We start from the raw sequence: 14,834 nt of genomic DNA, 5'->3' as shown, positions 1-14,834 counted from the left end.
TAACAGAGAATCCAAAGGAGTGGAAAATTCATCAATAGATCTAAAGAGTGATCCTAATAGAGAAGAGAACAACAGTGTGTAGAAAGTAGAAGCAGTCATGATTTGGTTATAGTCCGCAGACTTGGCCTACGTGATGCTGGTTCACAGAAGCTTCCACGGACACACAAAATGCTCTGTGTGTATTTACCGTTCACCATCCCCTTCAACATGACTGAACTGCTCACTGCTGGAGGAAAAACCAGAGCTGGACATAGAGTGGAAAGAAAAGATTTTATTTAGAAAAACTATTTCAGTAGGAGAAAGGCTGACTGCAACAGAACGTGTGGAGATTTATTGCTAAGGTAGTTTTGTTTTACTTCCATTCTGTGCCTTTGTACAAATTGTTTTTTCTCTCCTTTGTATACCACATGCTTTTGCCAGTTCATAGCTACCACGGTGTTCAAGACCTGGCTCAAAGCCAGCTCTTCCTACAGGACTTCTCTACTGAGTCTAGGCCACTGTCATCGCTTTTTACCCACACAGATCTGTAATTGCCAGACAATAGAATCATTAATTATCATTGCCAGTCATCAAACTGTTACTGAGTACTTGGTCTGTGAGAGGCTGTACTGTGTCCTGGGAGGTTGGGGAAAGCTTTGCAGGGCAGGTGGGATCTAAGCAGGGTCTTGAAGGCTGTGTTTTCTTGAAGACGTGAAACGGAAGGGGAAATAAAATTATGTGTGATATTGAAAAGTTCAATTCCTACTCAACCTGTTACTGGTAACCTTGAGAAAAACCATTTAATCTCGTTAGGGATCAAGTTCCTCTTATGTAAGATGGGGATAATAAAATCTATGCTTGGATGGTTATGAGAATTAACATGGAAGGCTCAGAGATTGGTTAGAACTCTTTTGGTTACAAGAGATTTTAGGGTAGTTAACCAGGATGCAACATGTAACATTTTCAGCACATGGCTTCCATTTGGGCTCCCTTCTGCAGGGGAGCACAGTTGAGTGTCTGCTGTCCTAGTTACTACAGATTGCTCAGTAATTCACTGGTTTCCCAAGGAGGAGGAGAACTGAATTGTTTCTACCTCCCCTGTGTACATTTCACTGTTTTAAGTCTGTGCTTTGATTTAGTGTTGCCTTTTCTACCTGGAATGCATAGTCTTTCCAAGTTGAGCCTAGCCAGCTCTCATGGCCCCAGGAAGGGGCAGCAGAGGCATCACACTAGGACATCACCTTGGCCCTTTTTGGCCACCTTGAGTGTCTCAGGTTCCCCTTGTTTCTGGGCATCACTCTCTCATTGCACAATTAACACACTGCGCTACGAAGACCTGCCTCTCTCACAGGACTCCCCAGCCCTGCAAGCCTGGCACATAGTGCTCACTTAGCACATAGCCACTAAACCAGTGAGTGGACTTCCTTCATTCTCGCCCAGTCCTAACTTTTTTCCCTTTTTTTTTTTTTTTTTAAGATTTTATTTATTTGACAGAGAGAGATCACAAGTAGGCAGAGAGGCAGGCAGAGCGAGAGGAGGAAGCAGGCTCCCTGCCGAGCAGAGAGCCCGATGTGGGACTCGATCCCAGGACCCTGAGGTCATGACCTGAAGGCTGAAGGCAGCGGCTTAACCCACTGAGCCACCCAGGCGCCCACTTTTTTCCCTTTGGGCACCATCATTTCTTCTCTGTCTTTCTGCATTGTTTATGGTATATTCATTACAAGACCACTTCCTGTTCTGACCATCACTGTTGCATACACCCCTCCCCCCCTCATTTGAAAATGAATGACGTTAGCTCACATCTACTGACCACTTGCTATTTGCCTGGCACCCTTTCAGGCACTTTACATGGATAACCTACTTTACACATTCTTTGTTACCTAATTTTTGTGCCAGAGATTAACCTTGACCTTGTGGAGGTAACCATCCTGCTATAGTCCGATCACAGTGCAGTAAATGGTGTAGTAAGACAAGCTGGTTGGATGTACTATCACTGAAATGTTGGAAGATATGAGTAGGAGCAAGAGCCACAAAAAGCTAAGCTTAGGATGCCTCCCTGTGAATGACACTACAGCTTGTTTCCTCTTTGTGTTTGCGTTTAAATGACTATATTATGTTTCAGGTAATGTAAGCCAGAAATGGATGGATGGATGGATTGTTGTATTTTAATTTCAGTTTACAGAGGTAGCCTTGACAGAGTTATGGAAATGCGAGTAACAATATGAAAAACATGAGGGAGGTTTTCACTGTTTTTTTCAAAAGAGGTATGTTAGCAAGGAAGGTAGATTTGGGAACATTAGTCATGAGAATTCACCTTTCAGTGAATCCTTCTCTGTGGGGAAGGAAAGCTTTTCTTCTGGTAAGCTGGGAATGGTGATGGGTTATTTTACCAGGAGATGGAAGCAGCTGGCAGATGAAGATAACTCCCTGGACAATAAGGGGCAATATAAAATGGAAGAGATGGGGTTCAGTGAGTCTAGGGTTCCTCTGTGACCCTGCTTACCAGGTGTTAGCTTTGTTCAAGTTTCTTATCTTCCTAAAAGGTTCAGTTTTCTTATCCATAAAAATAGGATTGGGTTGCCAGTTTTACCAAGTGAAAATACAGGATGCCTAGTTAAATTTGAATTTCAGATATCCAATAATTTTTTTAGTATGAATATGTTCCATGAAATATTTGTGTCCCATGCAATAAGTATGTCTTTAGTATTGCATGGGACATAGTTATACTAAAACATTATTCATTGTTTATTGGATTCAAGTTTAACTATTCTTTGAGTTCCTGAACTCAGTTCCAACATGTATATTGGGGTAATCTTCACACCTTTAAGGAATTCTTTGGACACCAGTTGGGTATCCTACCATTCATAAACGGAAATGAGAAAGAACACAGGCAAACATCCAAGTGAAAGAGGTAGAAAGGACAAGGCAGGGGGAAAAGGCACGAGCTTCCAATGCCCTCTCTAGGCATGCTGTTTCTCAGCACCTCTGTGTGTTCATGGACCTGGAGGTTCTCCAAACCCAGTCCTTTTGGGGAAGCTCCATTTAAACGGACTCAGCAGGGTTTTTGCTAAAACTGGGTTTTACAAGGAAATTTACAGATGGGCCTAGGGGAAGGTTTAAGAGCCTGACTAAAGTTTGGTCAAGCAAAGACTCATTGTCAGTATCATTTTAAAAATTATATTTAGTTTATGTTAGTTAAGTTGATCTGTTTGTGGTTTTAGATATTTATTTTCTTTGTTTTGTTTTCAAACAGAGGGAAAGTATATTTAGCTTCATCTTATGGAAATTATGTGGTGGTTAAAAGGGCAGGCGGGCTCTTCCGGCAAGGAAAAAGACATTTAGTGTCACCTGGTGGCCGTGGCTTCTTACTGCAATGCTCCCAAGAACAGCCCTTGAAGAAGGTCAGCATTTGAACTCGCCAGATTCTGAGGGCACTAAGGATGTGTTATGACAGCAAGAGACCCGAACAACAGTACTCCTACCCCCACTCCTCCTTTTCCCAAGGCTTGAGGTTGAGAAGTAGCAGCTTGCCAAGGGCCGCAGCGTAGTGAAAATGCTGAAGTCTATACCCATCCCCTTTATACTGTGGGTTTCCAAGCCTGAAGTGAAAAGCCAGAGAAGGAAGCTTTGTATCGAGCAGAGTACTGATTATTACATCGGACTGGTCTTTTAAAGGCCACGACAAAGGGCCTCTTTATTTCATGGCTAAAAGTGGCTAAAAAATCCTTGGCGTTGCTCAGCATTCACCCAAAGGGCAGGCAAAGTGCAAATCCAGATGGTGGCATTGAAGGGACAAAGAAAAAAGAAAAAATCATGGGTTTCACTTGCATCCTGTTGTGTGTAGCTCATTCAATATACATGTTTCAAATGCATAAATGTGAAAGGAAAAAAGTGCATAAATGTGAGGAAAAAATCAGCAGGAAAGGAAGCACAGTGGTTCTGCCAAAGAGCAGACAAAGTGAATCACGTTTAGATTCCGGCTTCTCATCTCACTCATGAACAAACCAAGTTTAAAATCAGGGAAGGCAGGAGCCCAGGGTAAATTTATCAGGAGAGTCTGCTCTAGGATTCATAGTAAGTCTGTTTTTTTAAAAAAAGATTTTATTTATTTATTTGAGAGAGAGAACACACCAAGGAGCGTCAAAGGGACAGGGAAAGCTGAGTCGGGAACCCTATACAGCACTTGATTCCAGGACGCTTGGCATCGCAGTCTGAGCTGAAGGTAGATGCTTAACCAACTGAGCAACCAGGTGCCCCAATAAATCTATTTTTTTTTTTTAATCTGAAAAAAATTCTCAAGTCTATTATAGCCAGGACACACACAAGTAGAGTCTAGTCCTGCTCTACTGACCCCGACCCAGCCATGGTTAGAAGAGCTATTTCTTTTTGATCTCTCTTCTCTCTTCATGGGTCTTTTGCAGGTTCTGCATGCAGGTGTGGGGGCTGGTTCCATCAGTTCCTTTTCCCAGATTTCACCCTCCTATCTTTCCTAAGCACCCTCTGTCTTCTGCCTCTCTTGCCCCAAATAATTGCCTAACCTTTGCACATGACCTGGCTGGCAGCCTGTATTCACACCCAGCAGCTCAGTGAGTCTTTTCTGCCTCCAGGAGCCATATCTATCTCCATTTGCCTGGGAGGGTCCCAAGCGCGTGGGCTGACATGCCCGAGGCCATCACACACCTGGAAATGGCAGGGCCAGAGTGAGGCCAAGTCTGGGCCTCTCTCCATTACATTTACTGCGCTAGCGTCTCTGCTGTCTTTTTCTGGCTTTCCGTTTTGGACTATGACCATTTTTTTTTTTTAAACTTTTTTTTGGGTGTGAAAGTTTTCAAGACGCCCACGAGTGGAAAATGTACTCCCCCCAGCCAAATCGAACTCCGCCAGATTCCTTACAGCTGTGTGCCGTTGAAATGAGTAATGAAAGCACCTTCTGCTACTGGTGGAACTTTCCCATCGGGCACCGCTACGGCTGCTCACCAGGACCCCACCCCGCGTATTTACATACTGGATGTCACCCCAAAAGCCCCCGACCAGGGGATTTCCGGGATGTAATAAGAACATCGCTCTGGGCCTTGGAAGGTGTAGTGTCTGAGCACTTGTCCTGCAGGAAGGTGGGGGGTAGCATTTCGGACCCCTCCCCTCCATCACCAGACTCCTCCTAGGGAGATGCCCAATTTAGTCACAGGCCCCTCCATGGCAGGACCCCGCCACCTGCCTGCCAAGCACGGAGGTGCTGGGAATACGAGTGGGAGGAATTCGGGGCCCCTGGACACCCGGAGCTTGGTGCCTGGCTAAGGCACGAGACCCAAATGCCCTGATAAGTTGAATCCATAACACGGGTAGACAAGGGGCATTCTGGGAGCTCATCTGAGGGGCGCCTAACTTAGGGGAGGCTTCCTGGGGTTTATCATGACTGGACTGTCTTGAACATTCTTTTTAAAGTCTTTTTTTTTTTTCTCTTAAAAATAAGAAAATCGGGGCACCTGGGTGGTTCAGTGAGTTAAGCTTCTGCTTTCGGCTCAGGTCATGATCCCAGAGTCCTGGGATAGAGCCCCGCATCAGGCTTCTGCTCAGCAGGGAGCCTGTTTCCCCCTCTCTCTCTCTGCCTGCCTCTCTGCCTACTTGTGATCTCTGTCTGTCAAATAAATAAATAAATAAAATCTTTAAAAAAAAAATCTAGCTACAAAGGTAATGCATCCTATTGGGAATATTTAAACTTCACAGAAATATATTCCTTTAGAAAAGGTTTAGGGAATGAAGAAGAAGAAAAAAGAAAACTTTAGTAAGTAGGACTTCTATTCAGTGCTGTGGCTTTCTCCCTGAAAAGTTGTGTGTGTGCGAGTGTGTGCAGGTGTGCATGTGTAAGAAGGTGCAGTCATGCCCTAAAGAGAGAGGCAGAGACTCTAGGGAAGGCCTTGTTTCTGTGGCCACAACTAGCCTGAGTGAGAAGTCAGACAGCCACTTACTGGGGACCACCCGCTCTGAGATTCTGGTTTTTGTGACTTGAATTTCCAGGTTTGGGTCCTGGCTCTTCCTGTCCTATAACTTCAGAGTCTCGTGTCTGTGCACTCTCCAAATGGTATATCAGGGTGTATTTGTTTTTTTTCAAGATTTTATTTATTTGACAGAGAGAGACACAGCGAGAGAGGGAACACAAGCAGGGGGAGTGGGAGAGGGAAAAACAGGCTTCCCACCAAGCAGGGAGTCTGATGAGGGACTTGATCCCAAGACCCGGGGATCATGACCTGAGCAGATGCTTAACGACCGAGCCACCCAAGTGCCCCTCTGAGTGTATTTCTATGTGAAATGGATCTCTCCCTAAAAAGAATGAAGAGATGGTTTCAATGTCAATACTTAACCTGCTACAATGTAAGAGCTCGAATTTACTAAGGACTTTCTGCGCTCAGAGCTTTATTCCTTCATAACATTAATGCTCACAACAAACTTCTGAAACAGGTGTCATCACTCCCATTTTATGGGTGAAGCAATAAGGCTATTCCTTGCTCAAACTGCATGGCTAAGTGTTGGCAGAGCCTGGCCTCAAACCCAGGTCTGTGTGATTCCCGAGTCTATGCTTATGGACATGTTCCTCCCTTGCCTTCTTTCTCGAGCATATCCGGCCACAGAAGTATTTTTAATTTCATGATCCTTCTCTCTTAGCGTTATTATTACCATTCTGTGGATCACAATGTGGGAAATGGTGCCCCAGGAAAACACTTTGCCCCACCAGTAAAACAGAGATAATAACACAGGGTTGGAGCACCTGGGGGGCTCATGGGTTGGGCTTCAGCCTTCAGCTCCAGACGTGACCTCAGGGTCCTGGGATTCAGCCCCGCATCGGGCTCTCTGCTCAGCGGGAGCCTGCTTCCCCCTCTTTCTGTGCTTGCTGCTCTGCCTACTCGTGATCTCTCTCTCTCTGTCAAATAAATAAATAAAACCTTTTAAAAAAGTAGCACAATCTCTGTGCCTGGATGATTAAAAGATATTTCACAAAATGGGCGCTGAGGGTACTTACCTCCCACCAGCGACATGCATGTCTTAAAAAGAACATTTGTAATGTCATTGAAGAAATGAAGCCGTGTTTTGGCTGGAATGACAATGGAGATGATGGATACTAGGTACAGAGAAACCCCCCATCCCTGCCCTGGGGGCCAAGGCTCTGCACACTAAACTGGGCTCAGCTGGCAAGGGAGGCCTGCTGGAGAAGAGGGGTCAGAGCTTGACTAACGTTTGTTCAACGAGGGCGTTCTTGTCCGCAGTCCAGAAGCAGCTGAAGAGTCAAGACCTACACAGAGGACTCAGAATGATGAGAGTCCGGGAGAGTATGTCAGTCATGGACTCAGCCGGAGCTTGGCCAAGCTCTAGTGGGTGGATCTGGCTCCTCCAGCCCCTGGCTTTGGGGCTGACCTTTGGACAGTCACACATGTTCCCCCCATTTTTGTTTATGTCTGACTATGTCCACGTAGTTTTGTCCAGTGCTTTGCAAGCTTGCTTTTCTAGGATTTCATACTTTCTCTCCTTATTGAGACTGGAGAGCACAAAGGTTTTACTTAGACCTTGCGCAACGGTATTAACCTCTTCTACTATAGGGGAAATACCTGTTATTGACTGAATTGTGCCCCCCCATTCATATATTGGAGACGTGACCCCCCAATGTGACTCTTTCGGAGATAGGGCCTCTAAGGAGGCAAGTAAGGTTGAATGAGCTCCTAAGGGCAGAGCTGTAATCTGATAGGACTGGTGTCCTTCTAAGAAGAGGAAGAGGCTCCACAGAGGGAAGGCCATAAAAACACAGCAGGTAGGACCCGGCTGGAAGCCAGGAAGAGAGGCTCACCAGAAACTGAAGTTCACAGCACCTTGATCTTGGACTTCTTGCTTCCAGAATTGTGAGAAAATAAATTTCTCTTGTTTAAGCAATCCCGTGGCAAGGAGCATAAACTAAGTCTGGTTGACTGAGACTGAAAAGGAACTATGAAAAGGATACTGAATCCAGTCAGGAAGACTGGAGGTGCAGTGTGGGGTCTCGGTAGACACCCGTGTAGAAGGGTGTGCGAGGACCACAGAGCCACACCACAGGACACTGGCCGCTGCCGCCTGACGCTCTGACACCTCCAGGACTGGACTGAACGAGCAAGATGGTGGGCCATCTCATAGAATGAATGTACCTGTGGTCCCCGTACCCCATAGTTCAGGAGCAGGGCTATCTCTTTGGCAGAGCCTACATTACCCATCTGCTACATTCTAGCTACAAGGAAAGCTGGAAAACCGAGCATTTGGCATTTGCAGCACTGACAGTGCTCCCATCGAGATCTACAAGGTGGGGGAGCTCTCCCAAACAACAAAGGGAGATTCAAAATGCCAGATGGCCAACAGGCATGAAAAGCTGCTCCACGGATAAGGATTCTTACAGAGCCCCAAAATAGAGAGTGTAGCTCCGCTCATAGGACCAAGAACCAGAAACTGGAAAGCCAGGAGCGGGGTTGCTCTGCCAGTGTCTCTCTGTAGTCTTTCTTTCTCTCTGTCTTCCTGAGGACTAGGTTTCCTGATTCATGGTGAGGCCGGTTCCTTCCTGACTGTGGGAAATCCGTCGTCTGCCTCCTCTTCCTGAAATACTTCCTCATTCCCTTTTCAGGGACCCTTCTCTGTCCATTAATGCTCTAGAAAGGAAACACTTGACCCAGGTCCACGCCAATCATTGTAATTCCTTGGCCACAGTGACTGATCCAGGGATAGATATATGACCTAAGAAGGCTGGCACTTAAAAAAATTGAACTATAGGGGCGCCTGGGTGGCTTAGTGGCTTAAAGCCTCTGCCTTCGGCTCAGGTCATGATCCCAGTGTCCTGAGATCGAGTACCCCATTGGGCTCTCTGCTCAGCAGGGAGCCTGCTTCCTCCCCTCTCTCTCTCTGCCTGCCTCTCTGCCTACTTGTGATCTGTCAAATAAATAAATAAATAAATAAATAAATAAAATCTTAAAAAAAATTTGAACTATAACTGGGATGCCTGGGTGGCTTGGTTAGCTAAGTGTCTGCCTTTGGCTCAGGTCATGAACCCAGCCAGGGTCCTGGGATTGAGCCTCATGGCTGGCTCCCCCTGCTAATGGGGAGCCTGCTTCTCCTTCTCCCTCTGCAGCTCTCCCTGCTTATGCTTGCTCTCTCTCTCTGTGTAAATAAATAAATAAAATCTTTTAAAAAATTGAACTTTAACTTACATGTAAGATGCATGAATTTTAAATGTATGGCTCAATGAATTTTCCATATTTATACACCTGTGGAACCACCACCAAGATGGAGCTATGGGACATCTCTAGCAACCCAGAAGGCTCCCTTACACTCTTGGCAGTCCTCTATCCAGAGCTGATCACTCTTCTGACTTTCATTACCATAGATAGAAATCTTACCTTTTTTCGACAGCCATTTAGATGAACTCATACACTATGGATCTGGCTTTTCTGCTCAATGTTATGTCTGTGAAGTTCATCCAAGTCATTTTATATAGTCTTGGTTTATTCATTTTCACACTACATGGTATTCTATTTTATGGATTTTAGCATAATTTATCCATTTTACCGTTGAGGGACGTCTGGGCTGTTTCTGGTTTGGCACTATTAAATAATGTTGGTAGGTACTTTACTGTGTATGTTTTGGCAGATATAAGCAGTCATTTCTTTGGGTGTAGATCAAGAGTGGAATTTCTAGGTCATAGAAAAAATACATAATTTTAGGAGGTATTACCAGATAGTTTCCCAGGTGATTGTACCAATTTACACATTTGCCAGCAGTATAGGAGACTTACCGTTGGTTCACATGCTTGCCTATACTTATTGTTGGCCTTATATGTTGTGACCATTTTGACTGGACATCACAGTATCACATTGTAGTTTTAACTTGTATTCCCATGATAACTAATGGCGCTGAACACTTTCCTATGTATACTAGCCATTTGGATATCCTGTTTGGTCAAGTGGCTGTTTAAGCTTTTTGCCTGTTTCTGAAAAACACTGGTTGTTAGTCTTTTTTTTTTTTTTTTAATTGACTTCTAGCAATTCTTTATGTATCCTCAATGCATGGATCTTCTGACACATGCCTGGTATTTGCTTGATAACATATATTGCAAATGTGTTCACCTACCCCCTGCTTTGCATTTTCAGCTTCTTAATGATGTACTTCTAGGGACATAAGGTCAATGTATTAGTATTTTCCAAGGTTATTGCTTCTTAACTTGTTCTGTTTAAGACATTCTTTTTTTTTTTTTTTTTTTAAAGATTTTATTTATTTATTTGTAAGAGAGAGAGAGAGTGAGAGCGAGCACAGGCAGACAGAGTGGAAGGCAGAGTCAGAGGGAGAAGCAGGCTCCCTGCGGAGCAAGGAGCCTGATGTGGGACTCGATCCCAGGACGCTGGGATCATGACCTGAGCCGAAGGCAGCTGCTTAACCAACTGAGCCACCCAGGCGTCCCTGTTTAAGACATTCTTATGGAGTTTATATACTACAGGATTTTGGAAATTACTTGAAAACACTTTCTTATATTCTGGATTCAGAAACCAGGGTGAGGATATGGTAAATCATTTTCTTGTCATCATAACTGGGGTAAAACCACTGGTAAACAAGAACTGCAGCTAAAACTCGGGTCTCCTGGATTGAGCTCCCACCTTCTACCTGTAGTCTGTCAAAGAAGGACCTGAAGGTGGTGATGAATGTCATCACTTTCAGTTTGGGCCTACAGTAGACTGAGGTAGGTGGAGGTTTTCCTCTCTTGTTTTGACCCTGGGCAAATAGAAAGTGAGATCCCCTCTGGTCTTCAGGACCCACACAAGTCAGAGGGCCAAAGTAGATCAGTGTCAACAGGCAGAATTCAGAGGGACTTCCCCGAGGTCCTTCCTGTCAAAGAAAGAAACATTAGAGATCTTTGTGAAGAGAAAAACAGCTCAAGGACTATACCAGCCTGGGTGATGTCTCCCTGGTGGGGCTGCTATGCCTTAGTTTTCAGGACAGTGGGCTCCGTCCCACTGTGGCCAGTCCTGGGAATCTGGGATTGAACTCTGGATGCTTCAAGCAAATCCGAGGCGAAGGCCCAGTTCCAAGGAGCAGCAGAGTCTTCTCATTGGCAGCCAGAGGGAAGTGATGGACATTTGGATGCCTTGGTATTCACTGATGAGCAGATTAGCGACCTGGTCATGACTCCACGAGGCCTTTTCTGACCTTCTCTCCCTGTCTCTGATTCTCACCACCTGACTGCAACACCCAGCACCAGTTGGGGTCACTTAGACATGCTTGTGACTGTCAAAGTGTCACTGGGGTCTCTATACCAACAATAGACATATTTTGAATGTCCCCTCACATGATTAGAGGAAGACAGCACATTTCAGAGTGGTCCCTGAAATCACATGTGTGGACTGGTGTCAGGCTGTGTAATAATTACCCTTGTGGGTCTTGGCTTGGGCCCAGGAACCTGGCATCTTTTTGAGCCATCCAGGTGAATATGATAAACAGATGATTCTGGAAATCATTTTGGTACTTAGCATTTGGGCTCAGACTGGGCTTTCAATTCTGCCTCTGCTTTACCCCTTAACAATTGTACTTTCTTGGCCACAGATAGCCTCTTGTGCCCTCAGTTTTCTTGTCTGCAAAATGGGGCAATATGTACCTCATGATGTGGTTACACAGAGAGAACGAGGTAAGTCAAGCCTGGAAGGCTGAAGCCCAAGGCTTGTCCCTCAGTGAGTCACAATGGCATGTGCTGCTGTCATGACTATTATTATCAGCCCAGAGGCCTCTTCCCCACCCTCCACCCTCCCCCATTCTCAGGGTTCCTTTTTATGCCCTAACGGCATGTTCACATCGCTTAGTTATATAAAACCAACTGCCCACACTACATTTTATTTAATACATAAAGAACAAAGAACACAGTATCATTTTGTTCTTACTGGTGAGCAAAGAGGAGAGAGAAAGTGGCATTGTTCGCCACCCTCGTCCCCTAACTTGTAAGGACCTGAGCAGTGGTCTCAACCCAGGACTGGAGGTTCCACGGCCAAGAAGGGTGTCGTGGAGACGAGCGCGCACGCGGCGGACGAGGCACCGTGCACGCACACCCAGCTCTCGGCCTCACGTCCAGGCTTTGAGCGCGTCACTGCAGGAAGCACAATTCCTCCTCCGCTCAGTCTTCACAGATCAACTCCTTCCCGCCAAGGGGAAGCGAACAGATGAAACGAAGGTTCGTCCTTAACGCCTGGCTGACCAGGCGAGGCCAGAGAGCAGTTGGAAACGCTAGGTCGCCGCCCTGCATTTGAACCCACATTTCTTTTCTTTTCTGATTTTTTTTTTTTTAAATGGTTACATCCTATTTATATAGAACATTGGTCCAATAATAAAAGTAGAGAACAGCAGCTGGAAATTTATCTCATTCAATGTTCAGAGATAAAAGGGTTAACCATTCATTCCATTATTTTCTGTAAATAAGTCCTTTCCCATACTGAAATCTGATGGCAATTAAATTCTGATATTCTTCCAAGCTACTGTATGAAGAGAATGCTGAAGGCCATCACTATACAGCATACTGCAATGTAAGGACTCTTCCGTTCACCAATTCTGGCGCATTTCCAAAATATACCCAACAATCCAGTTTTATTTCTGTCCAGGAGGCTGGGTGCCAAGGATCGGATGTAAGCACAGGTACATATAAGCAGCAAGATTACTGTCAACAGACTCTGAAAATTGAAAATGGCAGACATAGTGAGGCCGGCGAAGCCCCAGCCACATCACCCTTCCGGGCCCAGAGCGCTCTTTTCTGATTTTATTTATCCATTTGAGAGAGAGAGAGAGAGAGAGCGAGCTTGGGGGGAGGGCAGGGAGACGGTCAGAGGGAGAAGCAGACTCCCCGCGGAGCTGGGAGCCGGATGCGGGACTCGATCCTGTGACTCCGGGATCGTGACCTGAGCCGAAGGCAGCTGCTCAACCAACTGAGCCACCCGGATGCCCCTTGACCCCACATTCCAACCAGGTCCCAAGGTGCCGTCTGAGAAGCGGTCAGAGGAGGCAGGACCACCGTGTGGGTCAAGGGGTCCAGGTGCGCGCACGGGCCGCGTTTCCCGACCGCGGGAGCCGGGGTTTCCAGGCGGGCGCGACGCGGCTGGTGCGGGGGACGCTCGGCTCGGCGGCGCGTCCCTGTCGCGCGCGGGCCACGGCCGGTGCGTTCCCACCTCCGTCCCTGCGAGTCCGGCCGCGGCGTTGTCCGGACCGCGGCGCGGGGCCTCCGGAGACGGGCTCCTGACTGCGCGGCGTCCCTGGAGTCTCCGCAGCGACCAGGTCCCCTTCCAGGGGACCCGGCTGAAGGCGCGACCCTTCCCTCGCGCGGTCGAGGAAGGCGGGAACCAGGCGGTAGGAGAACCCGGCGCGGCCCGCGGCGGCGGGTGCAGACGGCGGCGCGGCTGACGAGCGCGGGTGCGGTTCCTGCTTTGTTCGCTCGTCGTCGTCGTCGCGGGCTGTTGCGGCTTCCGCGGGTCTCTTGGAATTTCTTTGACCTGCAGATTTCCGCTGTGGATTCGCGGGGGTGACCTGCAGCTCCCACGAAGTTGCCATGTCTAGCGTTTATGGTGGTTTGTGGGATTCTTTTTTAAGATTCGGGACTATTTTTAAAATTAGAATTAAAATCTTAATTTTTAATATTAATTTTAATTTATTTTATTTATTATTGTTATTATTATTATTATTATTTTAAATTTGATTTTATTTTTCAGTGTTCCAAGATTCATTGTCTATGTACCACACCCAGTGCTCCATGCGATACGTGTCCTCCTTAATTATGGTTTTTAATTTTAATTAACTTTAATTTTTTAAATTTAAATTTAAATTTTATTGAAGTATAACATGCATAGGGAAAAGAGCACAAAGCTTTAGCATAGACCTTGAGGGAATGCATAAGGATGCATGCACGCAGCGCCTTGGTCAGGAAACAATGCTAAAACTGCAGAAGCTCCTCGCTGCTAACAGTCACTACTTCCTCTTTCTCCTCCCACCCGGGGGGACCAGAGTCCTCTCTTTTCCAACCATACATTCGCTTTGCATGCGGAAACCATATTTTTATGTCAGAAAAAAATACTTCGTTTAAGACATGTTATAAACCTCTAGAAGCACATGTTCTTCAGGAAACAGACCACTTGGGTTACAAGTTCTGTAGTCCTTGGCTTTACTCCTAAAAGTTGGATTTTCAATTTAATTTTATCTTCTTATATTGCAATAATTTCAAACAGAAAACTTGCAAGAATAGAATAATAATTTTTCTCTGGAATCATTTGAGGGGAATTTGCTGGCACTGATGCTCTGTCCCCACACCCCTCCCGCCAATATTTTGGTGTATAGTTCTTCCACACAGGGCATCCTTCTACATAATGATAATAGAGCCATCAAAATCAGCAAGATAACACGGCTACGTTATTACCACTTGCTGTGAAGACATCATTCAAGTTTCGCCAAGTCTGGGATCACCTAAAGCATTTACTTGCTGTGTCTCCTTAGTCTTCTTCAAAGTGGACATTCCTCACTCTTCTCTTGACTTTCAGAACCTTCACACTTTATAAAATTACAGGGCAATTATTTTGTGATGTGTACTTCAATTTGAGTTTATTGGGTATTTCTTCATAATTAGATGTAGGTAACCCTTTTTTATTTTAGGCCAGAGGATCACAGACGTGATAGTCTTCTCATTGCCTCCAATAGGTGGTGCCCAATATTAATTTGTCTTATTAAAGGTAATACTTTGATCACTTGACCAAGAGTATCTATTAGGTTCCTTTTGTAAAAGTATTCTTTCCCCCTTTTTACTTAGTATTTTGTGGAAAGTATTTTGAGACCAATTA

General features: G+C 45.7%; 1 protein-coding gene across 1 annotated transcript; it reads right to left on the bottom strand.

Moving 5' to 3' along the window:
• Positions 1 to 12,353: 12,353 nt before the first annotated feature.
• On the bottom strand, positions 12,354 to 12,753 carry LOC116575984 (protein kish-A-like). Its single transcript, XM_032317615.1, has one exon. It carries the CDS (start codon positions 12,708 to 12,710, stop codon positions 12,492 to 12,494), a length of 219 nt encoding a protein of 72 aa, XP_032173506.1. The 5' UTR covers positions 12,711 to 12,753; the 3' UTR covers positions 12,354 to 12,491.
• Between the last annotated feature and the right edge of the window lie 2,081 nt (positions 12,754 to 14,834).

The sequence above is a fragment of the Mustela erminea genome, chromosome 17 (assembly GCF_009829155.1).
Source record: "Mustela erminea isolate mMusErm1 chromosome 17, mMusErm1.Pri, whole genome shotgun sequence".
Lineage (NCBI taxonomy): Eukaryota > Metazoa > Chordata > Mammalia > Carnivora > Mustelidae > Mustela > Mustela erminea.
This window is presented reverse-complemented; position numbering and strand designations above follow the sequence as displayed.